The 25,496-nt window shown below is 38.9% G+C and overlaps 1 protein-coding gene across 2 annotated transcripts; it reads right to left on the bottom strand.

The window, feature by feature from the left end:
- Positions 1-284: 284 nt before the first annotated feature.
- Positions 285-25,487, bottom strand: LOC110069360 (NFX1-type zinc finger-containing protein 1-like). Of its 2 annotated transcripts, XM_089287239.1 has the most exons (25): positions 24,656-25,487; positions 24,309-24,413; positions 23,507-23,731; positions 22,463-22,728; positions 21,805-21,982; positions 21,017-21,133; positions 20,595-20,699; positions 17,308-17,396; positions 16,398-16,475; positions 15,551-15,855; positions 14,870-14,962; positions 14,035-14,160; positions 13,483-13,623; positions 11,385-11,599; positions 10,815-11,029; positions 9,736-9,884; positions 9,194-9,305; positions 8,117-8,421; positions 7,032-7,235; positions 6,367-6,450; positions 4,826-5,002; positions 4,126-4,197; positions 3,441-3,465; positions 2,522-2,602; positions 285-2,296 (listed from the first exon to the last, which is right to left on the bottom strand). In XM_089287239.1, exons 1-25 carry the CDS (start codon positions 25,231-25,233, stop codon positions 828-830), a joined length of 5,514 nt encoding a protein of 1,837 aa, XP_089143365.1. In that variant the 5' UTR covers positions 25,234-25,487; the 3' UTR covers positions 285-827. The 2 variants fall into 2 exon arrangements, with proteins under 2 accessions (XP_089143365.1, XP_089143366.1); XM_089287240.1 differs by lacking the exons at positions 20,595-20,699; positions 21,017-21,133.
- Between the last annotated feature and the right edge of the window lie 9 nt (positions 25,488-25,496).

Here is a 25,496-nt window from a genome sequence, read left to right as displayed (position 1 = left end):
TTTCCAACTTTAAGGTGGCTCTGAGCTCCTTCGGAACGTTCGGTAAACTTGATATTCCATACTTGAGATAAACGTTTAAAACTATAATTAAGGGATGTTTTGTCTGGTTGTGAAAAAAAAAGAAACGTCTGGTTTTCGTAGCATTGAGCAACCAGGAGTATTTTTCTCCCTCCCTGGTGGGATGATTTTCCCTCCCGCAGGTTTTCCGAACCAGGACCGCTCGATCCGGTGTACAGAGCGTTTATTATTACGCCAACGCGCGGTGTTACCGTTGCAATGACCCCTTATTTCATGAAGATGATCATAATTTATTATTTGTTAATTATTGTGCATTAATTTAATACAAGTATTTTAACATCAACCACTGAGTGTAAGTTTGGACAGTCCATCAAAGCGTAAGGGGGCAAACCTGTACGAAGTGGAAAAACTCGTTCTATCTATTTGCTCTTCTACAAGCAACACTTAAAACAATGTGAAAGTATGTCAGGACGTCTTACCAATAGGCCACTTTCGATATATTAAAATTTAGCTTGATAGTGAGGCCTAGAGAACACAAATGAAAGAAATGAATAAACATGTATATTCAGTTTCCTTTGTTTGTGTCTTCTAAGCCTCACTGCCAAGCTAAATTTTGATATATCGAAAACAGTCTATTGTTTCCCTCTCACATCAAATAAAAAGCAAGTTTCTTAAAAAAAAAGACTAAAATATAATGCAAAAATTTCCGATCAATGACAGTAAACTAGAAGCCTCAGTTTTTCCATAAGAGCGCTTGACACTCTAACTGTTCCTTCATACTCTACGTTTCAGTAAACGCGTTTCTAACGCTACTCGTCTGTAGGTTGCCCCTTGACGCCTACCTCGAGCCCAGTCTCTTCAAAAGGCCCTTTTCCCGCAGCCATAGTCTCTTGAGTAGGCAATGTTTCTTCTCTGGTACATTCGGTTTCCTCGTTAGAGTTGGTGCTTTCCTCAAGTGGTTTCTCTTCAGAAATTTCTACATGGTCTTCCTCGCCTTCTTTGACATGACCTGTCTCCTCTGTTTCTGTTCCCTGCGTTTGACCAGTCTCTTCAAAAGGCCCTTTACCTGCAGCCATGGTTTCTTGAGTAGGCAAAGCTTCTTCTTTGGTACATTCGGTTTCCATGTTAGGGTTGGCGCTTTCCTGAAGTGGCGTCCTTTCGGACAATTCTTCATCGTCTTCCTCGCCTTCTTTGACCAGACCTCTCTCCTCTGTCTCTGCTCCCTGCGCTTGACCAATCTCTTCAAAAGGCCCTTTACCCGCAGCCATAGTTTCTTGAGTAGGCAAAGCTTCTTCTTTGGTGCATTCAGTTTCCATGTAAGGGTTGGCGCTTTCCTGAAGTGGCGTCCTTTCAGACAATTCTTCATCGTCTTCCTCGCCTTCTTTGACCAGACTTCTCTCCTCTGTCTCTGCTCCCTGCGCTTGACCAGTCTCTTCAAAAGGTCCTTTTCCTGCAGCCATGGTTTCTTGAGTAGGCAAAGCCTCTTCTTTGGTACATTCTGTTCCTGCTTTAGAGCTGGCGCTTTCCTGAAGTGGCGTCCCCTCAGACAGTCCTTCATGGTCTTCCTCGCCTTCTTTGACTAGACCTCTCTCCTCTGTCGCTGTTCCTTGCGCTTGACCAGTCTCTTCAAAAGGCCCTTTACCTGCAGCCATGGTTTCTTGAGTAGGCAAAGCTTGTTCTTCGGTACATTCGCTTTCTACGTTCGAACTGGCGCTTTCTTGAAGTGGTTTTCCTTCTATAACCTCTTCACGGTCTTCCTCGCCTTCCATGACTTGACTTGTCTCCAATGTCTCTGTTCCTTGCCCCTTACCAGGCCCTTGTGTCTCCTGAATGGGCTGCTCTTCTCTCTCGTTCCTCTGCTCTTCAATGCCGATCTTTGGTTTCTCACTGGGTGGGTCCTCAGTTTCTTGCACCGGTTTCCCTTCAGAGAATTCTTCAACGTGTTGCAGACTTTCATTTTCTGTCTGCAGAGTATCAGCGGTACTATTCTCTTGGTTAAACGATTCTTGTACCGGTTGTCCTTTTAGCTCTTCATCTTCGCTTAAATCAAGAGATTTCCTTGGATTTGGTGTTTCTTGGACAGGCTTTCCTGTTTCTTTGGCCAATTCAAGGCCGCTTTCTCCAGAGAATTTTATGTCATAGTTAGCAACTCTTCCAGATTCCTGGCCCAGAATTGGTGAAGTTGGTGACATCGTATTTTGAACAGGCGTTTTTTCAGACACAGGACTACGTATTTGTATGTTTTGAGTTGCTGTCTTTCCCGATGACGAAGAGTTTCCTAAGAAAATGCACAAGCACAAGAAAAAAATTAAACACGTTGAAGCGAATGAAAGTGATCTTCGAAGCTACTCAACAACTTAAGTAGTTTGAAGCCAAGAAAAGCAAGACAAATCTGAGGCGCAAACTTATGCAATGCTGAACAAAATTTTAACTCAAACCTTCTCATAGAAAAACCCGAAAATGCCTAAAATTTGAAAACCAGAAAGTAGAAATATAAACTTACCTGGATTTGCAATCACACTTGCATGATTTCCAACAGCGACATTAACTTGCTCCACATTTGAAAAGTTCAAATTGATATTTGCTTTAAACCAGGAAAAAAATTGACAGCGTTAAAATAACACGGTACTATCACGCAAACAGGCTAAAACTGTTTGATTTGTTTCTAAGGAAATGGAATTTCGTTAATCGAGAAAATATTTTAGAATGGGCAGACGCTTTCAATCACACTACATGCAGGTTTACATTAGCGAAGATTAAAAGCACCCGTGTGTTATTGTTCAGGGGTGATTACAAGGCCAAAAAATACAACTGTTTTATGGGCGAATCTTTGCTGACGTCATTGTTTACATTTTTCCTCATTAACTGAACATACGACTTTGCGCATAGAAGGCATCATGCTAGACACGATTTGACTACAAACATTTAAAGAGCTTGTGAAACTTTGTAATTGGTGAAATGTTTGGCTCTTTGGCTGTAATATTCGAGGAGAAATTGGCTTTCAACAGCTGCAAAATGTCTGGGTGGCAAACTCATACATTCTTTGTAGAATGTCGAGTTTTTAAACCCGCGTCGCACAAAAAGTATTCAATACATCGGGCTCAAATTCCTTGGGACAGTTAATCGTGCTGTGCCCTTACAATATTCAGAACTAATGTTTCTGTAGCCCCATCAGAAACTGTATCGCTTATGCTAATGAGACATACTGCAAACAAAGATTCTCCCATTGTGGGCTTTTTAAATCACCACGCCCAACTCCCCCCCCCCCTACCCCCCATGCCCACCCTTACGACAGATTTCTCCATTAAAATGGGTGTTTCCCTCCAGCTGGTCTTAAGCAAACGTACAAAATATCATTCAGGAAGTATCAAAGGTTTGTGATGAAAGCCTTACAAATGACACAAAACAATATGAGTACTTACTAACAGTGGCGGGACTGTTCTCATCCTGAAAAGTTAAAATATAGCACTTTTAAACAGCCGTGTATGTGTATATACACTGACGAAATTCCGAGCAAAATGGATAACAGTGTGTGCATGAGCTGCCCCAAATATCTTTGTCTGATGTGCCACTTCTTCTTTTTCCTTTTCGTCTTTCATTTTTATTTACGTTTTGTTAGTTTTAATTTCTTTCTCTTCTATGTATATTTTTTACTATTGCAAACAATGTGAAGTAGCTGTGTTGTATTCTAAGTTGTGTAAGTGGATGTATTGTAATGTTAGTTGCGTAAGTATTGTAGTGTTAGTAATGTAACTGGTTGTACTGTATAAAAGTAAAAGTTTATTATTAAAAAAAAAATAAATTAACCAGCCACTCGAGACATTTTGGTGCCATAGTAAATTGAAACACCGGATTACTTGAAAACACCTTTCTAACAGCCATGCAATTTTAAAAGAGCATTGAAGTATTTTAGTTTGAACTACGGAATGTTAAATATGGAAAGTCCGTCAGTTGTTAGCTGGCTTGTACTTAATATACATGTACACGTTGGAAAAAATAAACAGAATTGTGTTATTGTCTAGAGAGAGAAACAAACAATCTCTCGGGATACACAAATGAACGATTTACATATAAAGGGGAGGAATGTGCAATGTACGTGCTACTTACGCTTTTAACACTTGGATGAAATGGAAAAGTCCAGCCAAGGCAATCTTTCTCATTCATGTAGTCCACGATAACCTAAAGAAGGATCCTCGCTTTTTAATTCCATTTTTTCAGCGAGAAGGAGGCACTGTCGCCCAATGGTTAGCACACTCGATCGAGTTATCTCGTTTCGAGCCCTGGGGTTAAGACATTTGAGTCTCACAGTACTTCCTCGGGGTATAACTAGATATCGGATTTAATACTGGGGAGCGGGGTAAAACAAACTCGTAGGCGATTCATGGTAAGGAAGCCGCGATAAGTTCCGGAGTGATCGGACACTGACCTGAATGCAGACTTAACCTTTATATCGTTTTTTTTTTTTTAATGAAGTTAGCTAATTCCTAGCTGCACTAGATCAAATACAAACAATTTCCACTGAGCTAGAAGGCTGCGCAGGAGCGAAGACACATCCATACTGTTGCCGGTTAGCTTGTTAGCAGTTTTCAGGTTCCTCCAAACCCCCCCCCTCCCCCCCCCCCCAAAAAAAAGGCCCCTCCAGATTTGCCAATGACGGTCTATGTTGAATATGGCAATTATGAGTAATAACATCTGACGAAGTCAGGCAGCTAGTATTTAGCATACATTACTGACGGCTTTCATTCAAACGAAGGGTGGACGGACATCTCCAAGTAACTTTAAAAAGGCAAAAAAGTCAAATGCGCACCTTCCAGTAGTTTGGCGTAACTCTTGCTGCCGTCAGCGTCCTTCGATTACCGAAAAGATACACACCACAACGTGCACGAGAGAGCGCCACACATAGACGGTTCTTCTCCGACAAAAATCCAATCTTTTTGTTTTCGCCTCGGACCAAAGAAATAAGAATTATGTCATTTTCTTGACCCTGTAAAACAACAAAGATAAAGTATTTTGAGTAAGTATATTTTCTGAATAGGTAAGTGCTCTGTTTCCAAGCGTCTAAAGAGGTGAAGAAAGGGAGAACACAGGCAGGTCATGTTCAGTTCCTCGGTTTGGAGTTCAAACTCCTGTCAAACTTAAATACTGTAGATACACTTCAAACAGGCTTACTAACCAGTTGAACGGAAACGTTTTGGAGACCGTCACAGCTTGACAGTTTGGGTGCAGCAGGTACATGAGCAAAAAAGAGTCGAACCTCCCGTAAGCGGCCACCTAAAACGTCATGCCTAGCAGGTCGCTTACGGGAGGTGGTCGCTTACGAGAGCTTAGACTTTACTGGGTCACAATTTTGCCTCATTAGCATAAGTTAACTGCGTGAGTGAGACTTAATCCATGTTTTAAATGTTTTATTCACGTGAAAAGTCGATTTTGAGAAAAAATCGGGTACTTCCCATAGAGAAATTGCCGTCTCTTGTACCATCCAGTGATGCGATAATGTTAGAACACCTTATTATCCAATTTTCCCTCTATTATCTGTCAAGTGGTCGCTTATTGAGAGACTAAAAGCAAAAGAAAATTTCAAATTTTTAGCTCTAAGTGGTCGCGGTCGCTAACGAGAAGTTCCAAATATAGTGATTTGGCTTGGAAACTTTTGGTATTTTGGAAAACTGGTTACTGAGGAGAGGTGGTCGCAACCGGAGGTTCGACTGTAGTTGTTTTTATCAGCCATTTGGAAATCAAAGATCTCCCAGACCAGTTCGCTTTCTTTCCAGACACCAAAGGGACAGATCACAAGTCCCTGCTATGGGGTTGTCCGTATCATGAAAGCAGTGATTGTAAGAATTCTGGGTCTGTTCTTGGAACCAAGTGAGCTGTCTGTAAAGGTGCCCGTAAGAATAATAATGGTACTGACAATACAATGATGATGACGACGACGAAGATGATGATGACGGTGGTGGTGTTGGTAATGGTGATGATGATGGTAATGGTGGTGATGATGGTGATGGTGGTCGCGATGGTGAAGATGATGGTGATGGTGGTGGTGGTGCATGTGGTGGTGATGGTGGTGGTGATGGTAGTGGTGACGGGGGTGGTGATGACGGTGATGATGGTGGTGGTGATGGCGATGGTGGTGATGTTGATGATGTTGATAGTGGTGGTGGTGATGGCGATTGTGATGGTGATGATGATGAAGGTGTTTGGTGGTGATAATGATAATGATTACAATAACGTCTTTTCTAGTGTGTTTCACTGGTGCTTGAATAAATCGAGATATTTAACATATCATAATCAACGCCCTCGCTATACGATTAAAACTAAAAATAGTTAATTAACAACATGTTTGTCTACCTGAAAACTGTCAATCGTAGTCACTTGAATCTTACTTAGCGCCTCCACATTCGACGATTTAAAACGTTCGATTATTTCTGTGACCTGAAAATAAATAATCAACTTTCCTAATTACAAAATCCCTGGTCTGCAGTGTAGCCTTTTGTCCCTTTGTAGAGAGTTCAAGACGCTTCTCTGATTCTAACGATGGTCTTTGGACTCATCGAAGAGAGCTGTAAGTGGTTCTTGTACCATTATTTATTCTATGGATAGCTCCGGCGTGAGTGGGCAAGACTGATGAACTAAATCCAGCGCTGTGATTGGCTACCCGAGCAGGCTCGATGTCGCTATCTTGCCTGCTTGGGACTACCCGCTGTTTCCCGCAAGAAAAAAATTTTCCCGAAAGCCATATTGTAAATCCTTACTTGCCAACCTTGTTCGGTCAAGATGGCTGGATATTGGCCTCGTTCTCTTTTTCGAGTTTATGGACCTCAACTCCGCTGGTCTCGCTCCATAAACACGCCAAAAAAAGACCTTGGCCAACATCCTGCCATCTTGACCTCATGCATGGTCAATAACCCATATATATATATCGGAACTGCAACAGTATGGTTCCTTTCCCAAGACAAGTATAAAATAGAAGCATAATCCTTTTATCTCCCCAAAGCATAACACTATACACTTGCCTGTCCGCGATATGCGCAAAGCACTGTGATTTTAGATGGATCAACTCTGCCCTTTTGGCAGAACGTTTTTGCAACTTCTGTGATTTCCCTGGCTTCATGAGGATTTCGCTTGCTGTGATCGTCTGATGTACTCTCAGAACTTGTGTGTTCACAGAAATACATGCTTTTCACGACACAATCTGGCAGCTCATTGTCGCCAACTTGCTGCAAAAATATGACGATGGGATTTGATATATCAAACGCGAAAGACCGTGTTTGACCACATTTCCAAACACCGAGAAGAGAGTTGAAAATACGACGCGCAGCGAAGTATTTTTGACGAACTTCCAGGTGTTTGGAAATGTGGTCAAACACTGTCTTGAGTGTTCGATATATCTTTTCAATGGAGACTAAAACTAAAGAGAAAACGGAGAAATAAAATCGTTAAAATATATGTCAATTAGTATATTTTTTATATCCAAACACCGTCACGGTCGTGATTTCCTTTGTTTAAACTTGATGAATTATTCATGAGTTTGAGAACTACATTTACCCACTGTAATCTTGCCAATTCAATTTCAATACTGCGAAAAAAAATAATGGCACGTGTACAATCATAAAGTAACGTCACTAAGTCTGCTGCTGCTGTGGTGCATTTGTTCAGACATCAACCTCAGCAAAAAAAAAATTAATTTTACATCAAGATATCAGGAAAGTGTCTAGACTAGTGTGTTATCATCTAACAACAACACGACAAACTAACCGTACACACACGTAGTTCGTCCATCGACATACAGCTTTCATGTCTAGTCTCCATCTAAGTACTGAGACATAATTTCCTAACGAAGTTGTTTTCACGTTAAACTTTTGTAGTTTTAGGTCTTTCAGGTACATAGGCTTGCTCTGAATTCATGATAAACTGACCACCTCTAAACAGTAACTGAACTTGAGAAATTCAAGAGCAGTTTCCTTTTTTGCTGACTTAAATATTTTTTTTTTCAGACCGATAAAGATGATTAAAACACAGGTCGTTCGTGATACATAACATAACAGTTATTTTTACCCTGGAGCGAAAAACTCACGATTTATAAACATTATGTATTTACCTCGAAATTTGTTTTTAGTTCCTTGTAAATATCCAACTTTTGGAGCAATTCAACAAGCTCTTCTCTCATTCGTGCTTGAAACCCAAGTCGCTTTAAAGGCACGCCACAGTTGGAAAGCCTCTCAAACATGGAAATATCAAGGTTGTTATTCGTTCTGAGTCTTTTGCTTTGCACCAGAGGTCTCAATTGCTCGTGGTCACCAATCATGATGAGATGTTGAACAGATGGTGGTATAACAGCCACAAGTTGTCCTTCAAGTATCTCAGCAGCTTCCTCTACAATCATAACTGATGGCTTTAATTCCGCTGAAAATAAGTCAAACTGGAATCAAAGAGAAGATGGGCAACAATGCAAAAAATGCGTCACAGTTTAGTTAATGTATAGTCTCAGTAAATTCCCTTTTCTCACCCCATACGTGGGTACGACCATCCTATTGCTTGGGAAGGTGATACTGTCCACTTTTTTTGGCACGAAACTTTGAGTACTCCTAGCTTCTCCTACTCAATTCATTCATTTTGATAAACGTTTATGGGTAAGGGTGTGTATATATCTTAATAATAATGATATAATGGGCATCCGTCGGTCTCGAAAGGCTACGGATACGCGCTCTGTGTGTTACTATTGGCTCTAGCACAGCGTGTGACTGGTCTGGTCGATTCGGGAGTGACAGTCTCTCTCACATTGGGTGCAGGTGTAGTCTGATGCTGGTCTGTCTCCCTGGCTTCGGGCCTTCCTTCTCTGTCTCTTTGTTTTGCTCTGTTGTGCAAGTGACTCTTCGTACTGGGAGAGGCCTTTCTGCATTGTCTGCCTCCATGTTGTTCGCTCTATGGCTATGGCTTCCCAGGAGTTGGTGTCCATGTCCATGGCCTTCAGATCCTCCTTGCAGATGTCTTTGTAACCCAAATATATTTTACATTTTACAATTCTATGGACGTGCATATTTGAGGATGGGGGTTGAATCAAAGGTGAGCGCTTAATTGAGAAAAATACTGCGTATTGGGTATTATTTAAATCAAGTTAGCTACGCGGAAATGAAGCAAACAAAAACAAAAACAAACAGCAGGTTTGTTGGCTTACCAAGAAGATTTGCCCTCATTGCTGCACCGGTCACTGTCATGCCAATGACGTCATAGTTCCGCATCACATCAATATCATGTTTGTTCCTCAACAATTCGTACTCTTGGTGTTTCTGTTGACAAAACAGATCTTTCAAACTCTCTTATTAGAGCAATTTTTAATTGAGTGTCGTAAAACCAAACCAATTTGAAAGTAATCACTCTAGCAAATCACAATTAGGACACAACCAATACAATGAGCCAATCAAAATTCGAAGTAATTACACGTAGCTGACGTAAAGCGCGGGAAAACGTGTGCAAGCGAGATCACGATTGGTTTTGGTTTTACTTCTGATTGGATGAAAAAAGGGCGCGAGGGTTTAAGCCAATCGCATAGCATAGTGATGCAAAACCAATTACTTTTTGACACTCAAATGAAAACTGCTTCAATGCAAAATATTACTAAGTAGGCTAGCATAAGTGTACAGTCAAGGCTCTTAAATAAGATCAGCAAAGGAACAGCGCCTGCATTATGGAGGTTGTCTGTATTAAAACTGCCTTTACCTGCACGTTTGCTTTGCTCGCTTCAATGAATTCAGCACTGGCTTTTTCAATATGCAAGCTTTGTAGAGCATACACAAGCTGAATCTTCTCACGTGGATTAAGAGCCCCAAGGTTCTTGTCATCCAAGGTAATTCTGAAAGATTCCACTCCTACAAACAAAATGGCGCGTGAAGGTGAATTAAAAAGACCATACTGTGGCTTTATACAACATCAGTTTCTCAGAGATAGATATGGCCTGTTTTGGAGATATGTTATTTTATCACTTACAATTTCGGGTTTAGACTCAATTTCGGGTTTAGAGTGGAAGACGACTATAACCATTGCAGTATAATTTGGGACAGAGCACTTATCTTTTTCCCTAGTTTCGTTAGACATTTTCGAAGTGCCCAAACTACAAAGCAGATTAAATTTTCTTCTTTTGATTCAAGTTAACTCAGGTTCAAAATAAACAAAACTTGCCGGGCACATTTAGTAGTAACACTGGAATATGGCAGCATATTGAAAAGTATCACAATAGGTGCATTTATTAGAACAGGGGTGGCGTGCTTAATGGAATTGGGGTACTTCTAAGCAAAGACCTTACAGACAGGGGAGTGCCAATAGCTGTTATTACAGTTTTCAGCAGTTTGACATACAAACAAGGCAAAAGGGTCAATTCTGCTTGGTACTGACTCTTCTGCCTCGTTTTAAACAAAAGTATATGACCGCGGCCTCAACTGCAATAACAGCTATTAGAATAAAGAATTTAAATCATTTACATCATTAAGATTTCTATGTATATCTATGTATACTCTTGCGCACAATCTCCAGTTTAGGAGCTTGGGCATCTTGAAAGGTTTAGCCTAATTTTTTTAAAATTTGTTGTTTGTAATCCGTGTTAATCTTGACCATCTTTAACCATCCTTGCTCCTTTATGGTTTAATATTGTCTACTCGGTGTTTAACTATCTTAGTAAACTTTTATTTTCAGGTTTCCTTCAATTTAAAAGTAATTTTGCGCGAGGCCAAGATAACTCAAAATACAAGGAACTTGAATTATATTGAGGTACCTTAATGAAGACTGAAAAAGCTCAAACTCACGTCTCTTATCAATGCGAATCAGTTTGCGCTGTCCAGTTGAGTATTCTCCAGTTGTGTTCTGTGTGACAGGGACATCTTTCGTATCATCCACAGGAAGTTCATATTCCAAGGTTGAAAACAGTCGTTCATCTTCTTCCGTAGAAGGCTCTCTTAGGTCATCAGGACTTTCCTGCCCTTGATCTCCTTTCTTCTTCCTCTTACTGCTCCCAGCAGGACTAAGGCCAACATATTCAATCATATCATAAATCAGAAAAATCATTTTGAGAATATATTTCTTAGAGGGTCTATAGTCAAAATTTAAACAAAAGGATTTAACATACAACTAAAACGACGGCAAACGGGCTTGTAGCACGAGCAAAGACGAACCTACAGATTGCATATCTGATGAAGATGGACAGAGGCCACCAAAAATTCAGAGAGGAAAATCACATCGGATTACAATATCCTTAGAAATGTCTCCAAAATGTCTAAAATGTCAGTCACATCAAGAATACAGCATACAATTCCCACACATTTTTAGGTTTGTCCTTTTAATTCCTTCAGCCAAATAATAATTTTGCGATGTACTACCTGGTATTTTTTGTCTTTCCACCACTGTTGTCAGATGCAGAAAGGGTCCGTGTTGATCTTTTCTCGGACAATCTCCTGGCAAACTGATCAAATTCATCCTGTGATGGAAGCCAGTCTTTTAGTGCGTCCGCAATTAACTTCTCCACCTCCGCCTGTTCATTCGGTGTTCTGTTGATGTTCATCAGGAGCTCCTTGATTTGACTTTCAGATGCTGTCTTCAAAAGAAATAAAAGGCAGTCTTAATCACAGTAAATGATGCAAATGCATAACAAGAAAATTGGAATCCGGATTTTTTTCTCACGCCAGCCTAAAATGGTTCTAATATATTTGTTGTCTACTGATAATTTAGGATACTTACGTTCTAAATACCGTCTTACTTTCGTATTTAGATGTGATACCTTCCTTATTTACAAACACAATTATTGCAGCGGACTTTTAGGCCCCGTCCACACTACTTCGGAGGAATTTGAAAATGGAGGTTTCACTCTGAAAACGCATCAAATGTTTTGCGTCCACAATACGTCGGAGGAATTTAAAAACGCAACAATCACTTTTGGATTTGTGTTTGAGGCAAACTTGGTCAGGGATATTGCATGGTTATTCACGGTGACGCCATCCATCGTTTGCAAAAAGCTCCGTTTTCAAAACGTTTTGACTTTTCCGTGCACACTAAAACGAAAAGCCGGCGTTTTCAAATTTCTCCGGTTTCAAGAGCGTTTTCGAAAAGCGCCGTTTTCGTGATGAACCAGTGTGGACGGTAGGCCTAACTGTAGAAATAGAAGCTGCGTTTTCAAATTCCTCCGGCGAAGTGTGGACGCTGCCTTAGTTTTGTATTTAATTTCTTCACCTTGGTGTAAGTTGACAATGTCGAGTGCCTTTAGCCTGGCACCAACCTTGACACTGATAACGTCTCTTTCCCCTACTTTTGTGCAGGATGGTACAAGCAGCTAACGTGGTTGGGGAGCACTATACGCGATTTCTTAGTTTTGCGACTACAATTCATCAGTCTTGATGCAATTTAGCACTTTGCCACCAGATACATGTACAGAACGTGCTGGCGTCAAGGACTCTTACTACACTTTTCTCTTCACTATTCCAGTGTACCTGTTGCTGAACCTTTCCTTCATTGTCTCATTGGTTCTTCTATCTAATTGAACCTTTTTTTGGTATGCTTCGGGAGCAAACATATCGAGCGAGTTTGGTCGAGCCATGGTTCGTATGTTGGGGTCGACAGGTCTCGCCAGAATACCCATAGTGAGATCAAACGAGCCTGATGTGCTACCGAAGCGTACCAAAAAAGATATGATTAGGTATTTACCGTACCAAAATTCGGCCAAGTGATATGCATGATATCGTAGCCACATCAGGTCATCCGTGACTTGATATCGCAGGATATCAGGAGAGCAGACATGGCTTCTGATTGGCTAATTGCCAATATGGTTACGATGAAAGGAGATATCAAACACAACCCTCAATGCAACAAGACCTGATGTTCATTGCAAAGGCTCTAAAAGACAGGCGTCAAATTGTTGATGAAAGTACTGTCTAAACAAAGTGGCTACACTGAGGTAACAACTTGGGAATTAATGGAAGTTGTTATAACTCCCAATTCAAATACGTTTTCTGATCATCGGAGAACTTGTCACGTGTCGTGGGTCAAAACTCACTAACCCCCTAGGGCGAACAAAACTCATAAACTCCCTAGGAAAACAACAACTTGAACTTTCGACTCGCACGTGATCAGGCCGTGCTCCTTGAAACCGCGGCAAAATTGTGAGCCAGCCGGCGTCAAGCAAACGATTTCTTTGCATTTGTTTTTTTTCTATTTTTGAGTTGGGAAGCATAACAAAACACTTAACGCCTGGTTCCACGGTCGGAAACAGAGAGTCTTGTTTCCCTTCGACCTTAGTGTTACCTTCGGCTTCACCTCGGGGAACATTGAGGGTCTTGGGGAAACAAAACTGGCTATTTCCCTTGGGGCCAGTGATTAGGTGCTTATATCACACATAATGCCACGAGGTGTGACTGGGGGGTATAGATTATACCCATGATTCACAACAGCAACAACAACAACAATGTATTATACAACTCCAAATACCTCCAAGAACATCTTCGCATTGAAAACAGTGGCACGTTTCAGTTTATCGTAAGCTTCCTTCACTTGATCTTGTATTTTCTGTAGTTGCACTGTCAATTTTGTTTTTTGTGTGTTTAGAGGTTCTTGCCACACCCGGGCCACCTTTAAATGAACACACTACATCATTAAGTTTCCGAGGACATAATTTTTCATACAAATCAACTGTAATTTTTGGCCAATGAATGATAAATCAAATTGTTCATGTAATAACGCTATCAACCTCCCCTGGTGGATAGGTCTCCAAGCACCGGATAACAATATTCCAAAATCCACTAATTATTATTTATGATAAAAGACTTTCCCTATTTCCTCACTTCAAATAGAAAATTGAAATGTGACAATGTAAGTAGAGTGCAGAAAAGAATACTTGTTTGATCACGCCAACTTCTTACAATCTTTGATCAGACCTACTCATACCACTTGCAATCACCACCTTTCAAGATTTCTGTCTCAACTTCTCGCTACACTACAACACACCTAATAGGGTTTGTAACCAGCATTTTCTACTCTTACCTTTGACAATAAGCGGTCTCTCAATTTATTTGAACTTGACCGTCCTCCAACACGAACAATACTAGGTGATGAATCTAAGCACATCTCCAGGAAATGGTCTAATGCATTGTTCTTATAGGTGACAACCTATGAATATACAGGCCGTATATAGTTGTTGTAGTAAATTATACACCCTTAAGAGAAATGATATTTAATTCATCTTGGGTAAGTTCAGTTTATGGCTGAAGAGATCTTTTGACATGTTTTGCGCTCGGAAATGAATTCTGTACAGTCATGTAAATTACATGTACAGCTGTAAATTATGCATGCTACATGTCATTAATAACGGTCAAATCTCTACTTGCAACCACCCACATAAGCAACAAACTCCAGCTTTGTATACCGTTGTGAAATTTTCACTCAAAACTCATGATCAGCAAACAAAATCTCACAATGTAAGCAACTGCTTCTGCCAGCAGCTGCGACCACCTTAAGGAATTACCAGCACTTGAAGAAAAAGAACATTGCCAATATGCAGTGCTGAGAAAGATCTTAAATTTAAAGTGCAAAGTCAAGTGGTTGTATTTACTTGTGACTCAAACTATTTTCGAACCTGAAATGCAGTCAGAGTGAACAACTTTTACAGAGACTACCGCTTAAATGCCATTTGTGTTTAATCCCAAAAGTACAGTTTCTTTAGAGCAGTTGTAATACACACAGACAGATAAATATTTTCATGACATACTGCTGTTTGGCCAGCAAATTGTTTCCCTCACTGCAAGAGAGAGAGATTTCTTCCTAACAAAAGACTGTTAGGTAAGTTTATTCTCTGCTTTTAAGAGTGGTCAATGCTTACCAAGATAGGTCCAAACGTTTTTGGAACGCACATTGATAATAAAAGACGGACAAGAATCACACCTACGAAGGATTTTCCAGTTCCTGGTGGACCCTACATGCAAGATAGAGAAAATATAAAATGAATTTAGATGCTAGGTCTATTGATGTCATTTCAAATTAATTTTAGAAACCTTTTATGAAGTAAGTATATAAATATCAGAACAGTCATTTAGCTCACAAAATTTTGAAGTAACAAAGATCTATACAGATACTCTTTACACTGTCTAGAGTCTTAATGTCAGTCACTTACTTATTTTGTAGTTCTTAGAATGTAATTAATATGCATTAGGTTTTACGAGAATCCATTGCAAACTCATGAAAAGAAATGGGATCCCAAACTTGCCATGCAATTTTTGCGACGAAATGCATGCCGGGTAACAAAAGTTGCCCCGGCCCACTGTAATTGTAAAAATTGTCAAGTTTAGGCCAGCAAATGTTTTTGAGTTTGCATAGTTACTCAATTTAGCATGATAAATCAAGTGGAGAAGTTTATCTTATGTTTGAATGGAAAAAAAAAAAACAGAAAAGCGAGACATCAGTAAAAAAGTCCTAATTGCAATGTCCAACCAAATTGGTAATATGTCCAACAAAAATAGTCTGTAATGTAAGAAAAATTATTCCCAGCATTGTGCATGTGTACCTGAATCAAGGTTAGCTTGTTCTCAAATGCAAGCTCAACTGCCTCAAGTTGGGTGTCATCAAGCTTTTTTCCAATGTTGCTGCACTTAAATCTTTCAAATTCTGTTAGAAGTGAGTAGGTTGACGACTTGTCTGCAGGTGGAGATAGGTCAGAGTCAGGTGGAGGTACAGGTTGGTCAGAGCTGGGTGGAGGTGGGTCAAATATGATTCCCCAGTCAGGAGGAGAGCTTATTTTCTCAATATAGTCTGCTTTTTCCTTAAAACCTGCCTCTGGATAAACCAGGAATTCTTTGAATGGTAGAGACTCTGAAAAATGAATGGTGCAGTATTAAGGACAAAATGGTATCTTGTAATCACAACTCACTCAATTTACACTCATTTCTCAGTAATATCTAAATTGTTCTTCCTAATCTATCATCAGCCACAGAGAGTCATCATGTCCATAATAACTGTGAATTAAAGTAAATCTGATACAGTGAAAACAATAACACAGTCAATGAGTCATGTCAATAATCAAAGTGAAGTCAATTGAACAGTTGCTGTAATCTCAGTAATTATCAGTTAATTTCAGCCCATGTAATTTCAGATCTCAGACAGATCCCAGCTACACATGAAGATATCAGTTAAAAAAGAATTCTTCCTCGGAGCTGACAAGCCAACCAACTTAAACCCTGTCCATACCTTCTATCAGATTTGTGGTTGCAAAAGAACACACTTTAAGTGTCTGCTAACTGCTGATAGACCCCAATTGCATGTTACTACTTAATGGAGGCCTCATGTTTTGAAGGCGGTAGTTGCGGGCTTAGTTAGTCTCATTAAACTAGATGTATATAATTTATATAATATACCTTTGTGTTGCAATAAGTCCATAGCTGGGGCAAAGGAAAGATAAAATGTCTGGCTTTCAACCATATATGCCCTTTCACCTATAACAAAAAAATTGATAAAGGAATAAAGATGGTGAATTTTAAGCTCGGTAATGAAATGTGAAAAGTGAACTGACCAACATGACACAAGTGGGGGACAAAGAAAAAATCTGAGTCCCTGACACGAATCGAACTCATGAACTCCCGAACACTGGGTGGTTGCACTATCCACTGAGCTAAGAGAACTTATGGAGAGAAAGGTCATTTAACTAAGTTCATAAGCAAAAGGCGTCCTGCATACTGCTAGGATCAGCACTGTCGAATCGAAGTCATCGTGAAATAAAGATGTGAATTTTAAGCTTGGTAATGAAATGTGGAGAGTGAACTGATCAACATGACACCAGCGTGGGACAGGAATCGAACCCATGACCTTCTGAACACCGGGCGGTTGCTCTATCCACTGAACTATGAGATCTCATGGAGAGAACTCATATGAACTCAGTTAAATGACCTTGCTCTCCGTGAGTTCTCGTAGCTCAGTGGATAGAGCACCTGCCCGGTGTTCGGGAGGTCATGGGTTTGATTCCTGTCAGGGACTCACATATATTCTTTGTACCACGCTCATGTCATGTTGATTAGTTCACTTTTCACATTTTGACAAAAAAAATTTACAGGAAAAAGATGTTCACATCATGACTAGCAGACATTAACTAGGCCAGCCAACTAGTTTAGCAGTTGGTTGCTCACATATGAACTGCTTTGAGAGGTGGCCAACACATTTTAATATCTGCAAAATTATGTTCCATTAACTGTAATTGTATCTGAACCAGACAAAATGAAACCATATAAAGTGCAAATTGCTTGGTAGCAAATTTTGACAGATGTAACTGACCTTTGTCTGTAATTTCACGCATCTTCATTATAAACTCTGCTTCTGACAAGAGGTTTGTTTTTTCACGACAAAGGGCCACCCACACAACACTAGAATTTAGGATAAGCATTTCCAATAAATTAGTTATGTCACCTACAACCATGGACAAATTGTGTTGGGAAATGTGCAAATTTAAAACATGAAATCATAACCATAATACCTACAGAATAAGTTTCAGCACCCCCCATCCCCCTTTTCAATGTTAGAAAATGGTAAAATGCAAACTTGTGAACAAGTTTGAAGGTTTCATAAGAGCTGAAGACACACCTCTGGACCTGCACATTGTTCAAAGCAAAATTAAACTATTTAAGTGGGACTAAATGTAATTTGGGCAAAGTTAACTTTGAGTCAATGTTGGTCAGCAGTTTTCTGTCTCACTTAGCTTGGGGCGGTCCCAAGCCTTAAGGTTACTTCAAACCTTCGCAGGTGTCCTCCAGAAAAAAATTTGTACACGCGCTGTTTTGAAGGAAACTCCCACAAACTATATATCAATAGAAAGGTTATAAAATATACAATTCGATAAAATAATATTCTTTTTTGTTGAGTGCTTTCCTAAGGCGGCAGAAGCTGTTAACGCCAAACAACCGACTGAAATTCCAGCAAATTAATCGGGTATCAAATGCGATCGTTGATGCAAAATAACTGTGCAGTGTTAATCAGAAAGCAGCCACCAGCCAATGAAATAACAGTAAGGTTTGCAGTAAAGCGATAGTGTTTCAGTCGCGTTTTAGGCGCATACGTTTTAGGCTGGTGGTCAACAATAAAGGGCAAAATGGAGAAAAGCAATGTGCAACAAAAAAACAAGAAACTGAGGAGCAATTGCCTAAGCGTGATTATAAAAAGGTACTCTTGACAGACATGAAATCTCAAATTGAAAGTATTTGATATACACTGTAGGATCTCTGGATTAAGCCGTTTGCCATGAAAAGGTCGTTGAGGAGTCCATGCCTTTTGGGGATTATGACACCTTGACGGTTTATTAACTTTTATTGAAAAACCTCTTTTTCCCAATAACTCGCGGGTGTTTTAATATTTTATTTTCATTTTTTTGGAAAATGTTACCTTGAATAACGAACTTTAATTTGGTTGAAAAAAAAAGAAAATTTGGAAAAAGTAGCCCCACAAAGGTTTGGAGTAACCTTAAGCAGGGGGTCCTTGTGACCTTTGCCCACAGTGGTTTGCTTGCAGTCTTTTGCAAAGCCTGTTTTGCTATTGCCATGCAGTTTTGCTCGCTACATATAGCTGTTCACTTGCTATCTTTTGCCCAGCCCACCCTTCCCTCTCTTCATTTGGGCTCAGTAAGTATTGGTTAGTACATGTAAGTACTCCACTGAGTGGTTCAGTGTGACGGTGCTTGGTGGTGGCAGCTCGCAGGGTTGCCATGGATACCTCCTGTGCTAGAGTGTTGCCCGGCTCCACCAATTTTAAGGCACCAGCACCCAAGCTCATCTAATGATGATGAGTTTAACAGTAATTTACTCAAGAAAAGCATTTATTAAGTTTTATTCACAAGTACATGTACGTAAGTCATAACTATACATGTGTACCTAATAATTAACACAAATTAAGGTTATTGTGCCCTGACTTTTCAATCTTTAAGTTACTACTAATATTTAATTTCAAGAGTGAAAAATTTAATTTTCAAAGATTATATCAGGCACTATATTTAGAAAAGAAAATTTATCCACATATTTAGATAAATAACTTTTAAATATTAAATAACAAAACAAATAGATAGATACATGTATACATAAATAGAACATATTAAATACTTAGATAAATTTCCTTTATAACCCTCACGCAGTCAGTGTCATAACACACCAGCTAGTGGGTCTGAGCTCTTGCACGCAAACAAAAGTAAATTCAGTATGTACGTGTACAACTTGAATTCTGTTTTAGTGAGAGGTATTTTAAACTTAAGGTTACTTCCCACCTTTCCCTCCTTCCGCAAAAAATTGGTATGCGTGCCAGTTTCAATGAAATCGTAACAAACTATCCCGATGTATTAGAAGAAAGCTTAATGAATGTAGTTGATCCAAAAAATACAGTTTAAGCGAGTTTTTATTTTAGGAAGTGTCAAGAGCCGGCAAGGCATGAAACGACCGGCGGTTCTTCTATTGAATTTATCGCGTATCAGATCCTGCAGCACGAGCAAAATGGCTGCACAGTCTTATTCACAAGGTATCAATCAACGAAAGTGTGTCAGGCTTAAATTTTGATATTCTGACTGATTGTCTAGTTATCCACATCTAAAGTTGGAGTAGCTAAACAGGTGCAAGATGTGTTGTGTAAATGGATGCCACAAGAAAAATATGTCAAATATCAAAATTTCCAATACCTTTTTGTTTGTCATTATCCCTAAAAAGTTTTGGCGAAATTTCATGAAAATCCATCAAATCTGCATACCCTATAAATTTGCTCAAAGTGAATGTATTCCATCCAAAAGCAAATGCGACATTTTAGCCCCCAAAGGTTTGTAAAAAACACAAGCCACGCCAGGAGATTATCTTGCCTTATGAAACCGCAAACCAGTGGAACAACAGGACCTCCTAGCGTCAATGACAATGGATTAGGATTTCCCTGGAAAAGCATCGCATTGCAACATGTTTTCTATCTCGCTGTCACATTGAAGAGAAAGACACTAAACAGGCAAAGTAGCCAAAGGCAAAAGAACAACCTGCGGCAAGACAAGTAAGGCCAGCAAAGGTACCGATAAGAATGACTGAATCAAAGTACAGACAGCTCAGGCAGACTCCTTATTAAGTGCCTTTGTGGCTTTCAGAAAGGTGCTTTAATTTGTGTTCTTTCCTACTCAAAAATGGGTCTTTTCTTTCTTCTCTGGCCTTGTTTGTTTCTTTTCCTCAGTCCAAGGATGTTTTTCTGTTTGAAATTTTCCACTTGAGACCAAGCACATAGGGCTTCTACATGTATTTGCAAATTTTGTCAAATGAACAATGTACATGTAAACAATACCAAATGGCATGAAATATGAACTCTAAGATGAGCGTTTGCCACAAAAATTTCCCCAACCATTTACAAGATTATGACACCTTCCTGGTTTATTAACTCTATTTGAAAATACTTTTTTCTAAACACCTCAACTGCTTTTTGAGTTTTTCAATATTTTTCTTTTGTGAACATTAGATAGACTGACTTAAACTTTGTTAAATAAAAGAAAAAACTATTTTTTGTGCCCTTGAAGGTGGGAAGTAAACTTAACCCTAACACTTAATGTTTGGTTGACCAACCTTTGCTCATGATCCACGTTTTCCAACATTGCCCAAACAGGTAGTTTAAATGTTCCATCAAATGAAATACAAACTAAATTTCCATACCGAAGCCAATTTGTGGACCTATAGAAAAGATAAATAAAAATCTTAAATTAACCTGGGTGCATGCTTTTCATCCTACAGACTGGTGCCTAATATTATATAGTACATAAGATTTTATTTAAATTTCTTTATAGGCTTGTCATAGAGTAATAAATATATTTATTACATTGTCACTAATTAATATATAAGTTAGTTCACATTTAACTATAAAAGTTTTGATTAACCACAATTATTGTAGTTTTCAGGTCTAACTAAATATTCTTACTTACCTAATAATTGTAATTATGACACTAATGTAAATTATTATTTTAGAAATGGCAAAAAGAAAAAATGCTCACCCCCAGGTAATAGTTTCCTGAGAATCCAGCGTACATGTAAATTGTAACTGAATTGACATGGTAGTTGGAGAGTTTTCACGATGCTTGGTGAGAAGACCTTTGCGAGTCAACGTAATCCTAAAAACAACATTCTAAATATTAATAACTAACATGACAAGAATCTTTAATTGATAATACCCGGTAATTAGAACTTCTTTGGAAACTTCCAGTAAAGTAGGTCCTCAGCCTAAAGGAGCTCATAATCGTCATTCGAAAACTGTAATTAATTAAATTCGTCAATTTTTTTGGAAAAAAAAACAACCATAACAACAAAGTTTTGGCAATAGTACTTCCAAAATTCTCCACACAGTGGCTTTTTGCCTTTCATTTTCCTGAAATTTTATTGATTATTTTAAACTAACCTTGAAATCTGCTTGATTGTTTTGTTTTACTGACCCATTCTCATTAGCTGAGAAAAAGACGCAATTTAGAGCTAAAAAATAGTGTGATTCATGAATAAATTGCACCACTGAGAGCCAATCAGATTGCGAGGATAACCAGTGATTTCAAAATGGATTTAATAAAGAGCTAGTATCACGTGATCCATTTCCCATATTTGGTGTTGTACACGAGGTTCTTGTTGTCCGCATTAAAACTGTTCTTACCGCCATCTTGATTTGGTTTTACTGTGTTCCCGGCCCTTTTGTGAATACACAACAATCTATATAGAAACAACAACACTCACTTTTTTAATATTTACTAAATTAATTTAAATTCATCTTCAGAACATCAAGAAAACTTATTCCAACCTGTACAACATCACATCTTTTGAATCGCACTCTCCTTTATTCAAAAAATCTGAGATTCCTTTTGTGATCTTGTGATGGGATTCCTCTCTGAGAAGTTTAAAATAAGTATCCAAGTACTCCTTTTCTGATTCATACTTGCCCTTCTTTTTTATCACTGGCAAGTCTTTTGTTTCAGAACCTTAAAACAAGTCAAATCATTAATTAATTACAATAGTTGCTATTTTGGCCAATGATGGGACACAAAATTTAAAATAAATGATTTCACAATGTATGTTACTCGACTGTGGGTCATGTACAGTACATTCATTGCATAACTTGTGCATGTGCATGACATTGTTTGTGCGATCTCGGAAGAGATGGTGGTGAAACACATGATTTGTACATGATCATTTTGGTATATCTGACATTAGAGATCTCAGTAGCCTGCGAATACAGCCACCTCTCATCACCCACTGCTGAGGGTTGTTGCGCACAACAACCTTCAGCAGTGGGCGATGAGAGGTGGCTATATTCACAGGCTAAGATCTCAGAAGCAAAGCAACATTTCTGCTTATGGAAGGTGGTTGTACAGGGAGGTCAAAGTACATTAAATATAATTAGCCCCCCCCCCCCCAAAAAAAAATAATAATAATAATAAAAAATAATTATATTGACTTACCACAGGTATCCCTTTGAATTTCTTCATTCACTGGTAACAATGGAAATTCTTCCCATGGTAAAGCTTCAAGATCTCCATGGGCTCCTGGAACCTTAATGGCAATGGTTAGAGACAATTTTTCCAAGAAATCTAAAGCAGCCTGCCCGTTAGAGTCGTTTAACAAGCTTTCAGCAAGAACTTTTGCTATTGGCAACACTCTTGGACCAGAAGCTGGAGAAACACCAAGGACATGCACCAGAATGCTCTGAACCATTTTGAAGGGTTGACTGAAAATTACAGAAGCAAACACAACAGTCAGACCTCTCCACATGTATGGTGGCCACCTTGGGGACAGAGAAAAGTGGATGTTGCAGAGAAGTGGCTGCTAAGGTGAGGTAAAGTCTGCAGATATGAGCCAACTGTGGCCCATCAGGCCTGCATTTAACTTTTGACAATAATGCTGTTCTTTTGTTGGTAGCCACTGACGTAACATCACCATCAGATGTAAGTAAATTTGTATTGCTTGCTTTTGGCATTTTTTTTTTTTCATTCTGCCACTACGGTATTAATTTTTCCATAAAGTGTTTCTTGAACATCAAAGACAATAAAATCTCATACAGCATATTAAGTATTGGTGTAAATCATATATTTGTCCTATTAACATTGAGAGGAAATAGTTCTTAACTCAGTCATGTAAATTTTTAAAACTCAAGAGTTACAAGGCCCTTTCCGTATTCTCGGTACTGGACTTGAACTTAAGCTTGCAAATGCATGAGGCTAATGCTGGGAGTCTTTTCAAATACAAATGAGGTTTATCTCTTTTTTAATGATATTCCCCCTGTATGAGCCTCCCAGTTGCATGATAGGTCCAGCTCAATACAGAGAATACCAAAATAGCCGGTTCCCATGGTAGCTTGAATGTCATGTAATAATATAAATGCTGATGCATGTTAATTGTTAAGTTAAAATTTACTTTAGTTACCAGTTTGTAAATAGAGAGGTTAAATCACTGAGTGTTCGATAAATCAATCAATCTCCATTAAATTTTGTTTGCAAAACTAATACCTGCTACAACTTCCTTTTGCTGTGTTCTCAACAAAGATAGGAAAAATTGATTTGAAGAATGCACTCTCTGTAAATTGTTGTACAATTTTTTCAACAACTGGTGGAATTTTCCCCTGAGAGCTGGAACATATCTCTTCAATAATGTACAAGACATTCTTGCTCATGATCTGGTTGTCACTTTTATCCTTTGAAAGCTGAAGAATGTAATTCCAAGCAGCATAACAGCTATAACAGAAGCATGGAAAATGTTTAAACAAGTAATTCATATTAAGTTTCATGATCTGTACTTTCACTCTTTTATGACGTATTAATAAATGAAATCTGTTATTAATAATAATTGTTACATAGCTTGCGTTTTTCCCGTTATGTACAGCACGCCCATTCATAGGCTAGTTCATGGTCACATGACATCTAACAATGAAACTCTTTCCTGCCAAATGCCATGAGTGGGCAACATTGCGAAAACTATAATGTCAAATGGGAAACAGTTCACTGTTACCCGCAAAATGTTGACCGCTGTAGTACGTCATTTGTCAGTAAAGCGATTATTTGTTTTCCACCGGTTTGACCTATTTGTTTTGCTATATAACAAATCACTTAACGACTGGTCCCTTGAGGAACAACGAATATTGTTTCCCTCAAACCTCAATGTTTCCTCCCACTTCATCTCAGGAAACATTGAGATTCTCAGGAAACAAAATTCATTGTTCCCCTCAGGACCAGTCATTAAGTGTCAGTTGTTCACTGCACAATAATCTTCCCGATATTATAACTGAGTTACAATTCAGTTTTACTTTTTTACCCCAGATTTATCTCAGTTACTGCAGCAGTTGAGCCATCATCTTGTAATAGCTTAAGCATGTAATCCAAAAATACTTTAATTTCACTCTCGCATAAATGGTAACAGCTGAAAAAGAGCAATTAAAGAAAAAGCTGAGTACATGAATAGCTGAGGATGGAGCTACACACCAACAAAGAAGGGACAGTAAACCCCAAGGGGGGAGGTTAACTTAATATATATTAATGTTAATGTGCTAAATAAGGTATGGTAGTGTTGTCAATCCTTCTTAAAAATACTGTACACAGTTAAATCACACCCATTTCCATACATCATAGATATCAAATAAAAGTTCAATACATTTCACTTACCATATTACATCTGTTTCCAGGGTTGTTTCCGTTTCTCTCTGAAGTCTTGTAACCTCAACAATGTCACCCACTTTAACAAGGAATCCCGAGCTGAAACTGTTCTTCTCATTGGCTTGAACGTCAATAATAAGTTCTTGCTCCTTTTCCACCAAAACCCAAGCGTTCTGCTCTGTTCTTCGAACAACAACACCTTGTAACTTGACATCATCTTCACCAAACAGATCAGAAATAGCTGGCCTGCTTTTACAACTTGCATGTAGATCAGAAAAATTGTTAATGTTAGTTTCTGAAGGTTTTGCGAAACGTTCAAGTTCATCAAAAAACTGTGTTATGGTTTTTCGCGATAATTTAAACTCTTCTGATATTTTTTTGCCAACAAATTCCCTGATTACTTTTTCACGGTATTGGTACGTTTCATGGAGCTGTTGAAGCTTGTAGTCAGTTTTGCCTTGCCATTTTGTTGGTACTGTTACCTCAGTTAAGAATTTCTCACATCCTTGCAAAAATTCATTACGTATCAGACCATCTTTGCAGAACTTTTTCAGTATTTCTTTTACGTTCCCACACTCAGCGGCCATCGCTCTTGAAACTCTTCGACACTTCCGGGATGGCTTCCGCGATTGTTTGTATCAATTTTGTCTTGAGGGAGGGGTAGGTTGAAATCCTCCACTCGTCCTCGAAAATTCGCGAATGCATTTTCTCTCATTATAGTGCATTCCAAAGTTATTCTTCCCCAAGAGAGGAAAAGAAGCTCCATCATTTTTATAAAAAAAAGAGTGAAAAGGTACCTTGTACCTAACAATCGTCTCTACCCCTGTTAGATAAGCGTTACGTTTGCTAA

The sequence above is a fragment of the Orbicella faveolata genome, unplaced genomic scaffold (assembly GCF_042242905.1).
Source record: "Orbicella faveolata isolate gen_17 unplaced genomic scaffold, um_ofav_v1 contig_14, whole genome shotgun sequence".
In the NCBI taxonomy this organism is placed as follows: Eukaryota; Metazoa; Cnidaria; class Anthozoa; order Scleractinia; family Merulinidae; genus Orbicella; species Orbicella faveolata.
This window is presented reverse-complemented; position numbering and strand designations above follow the sequence as displayed.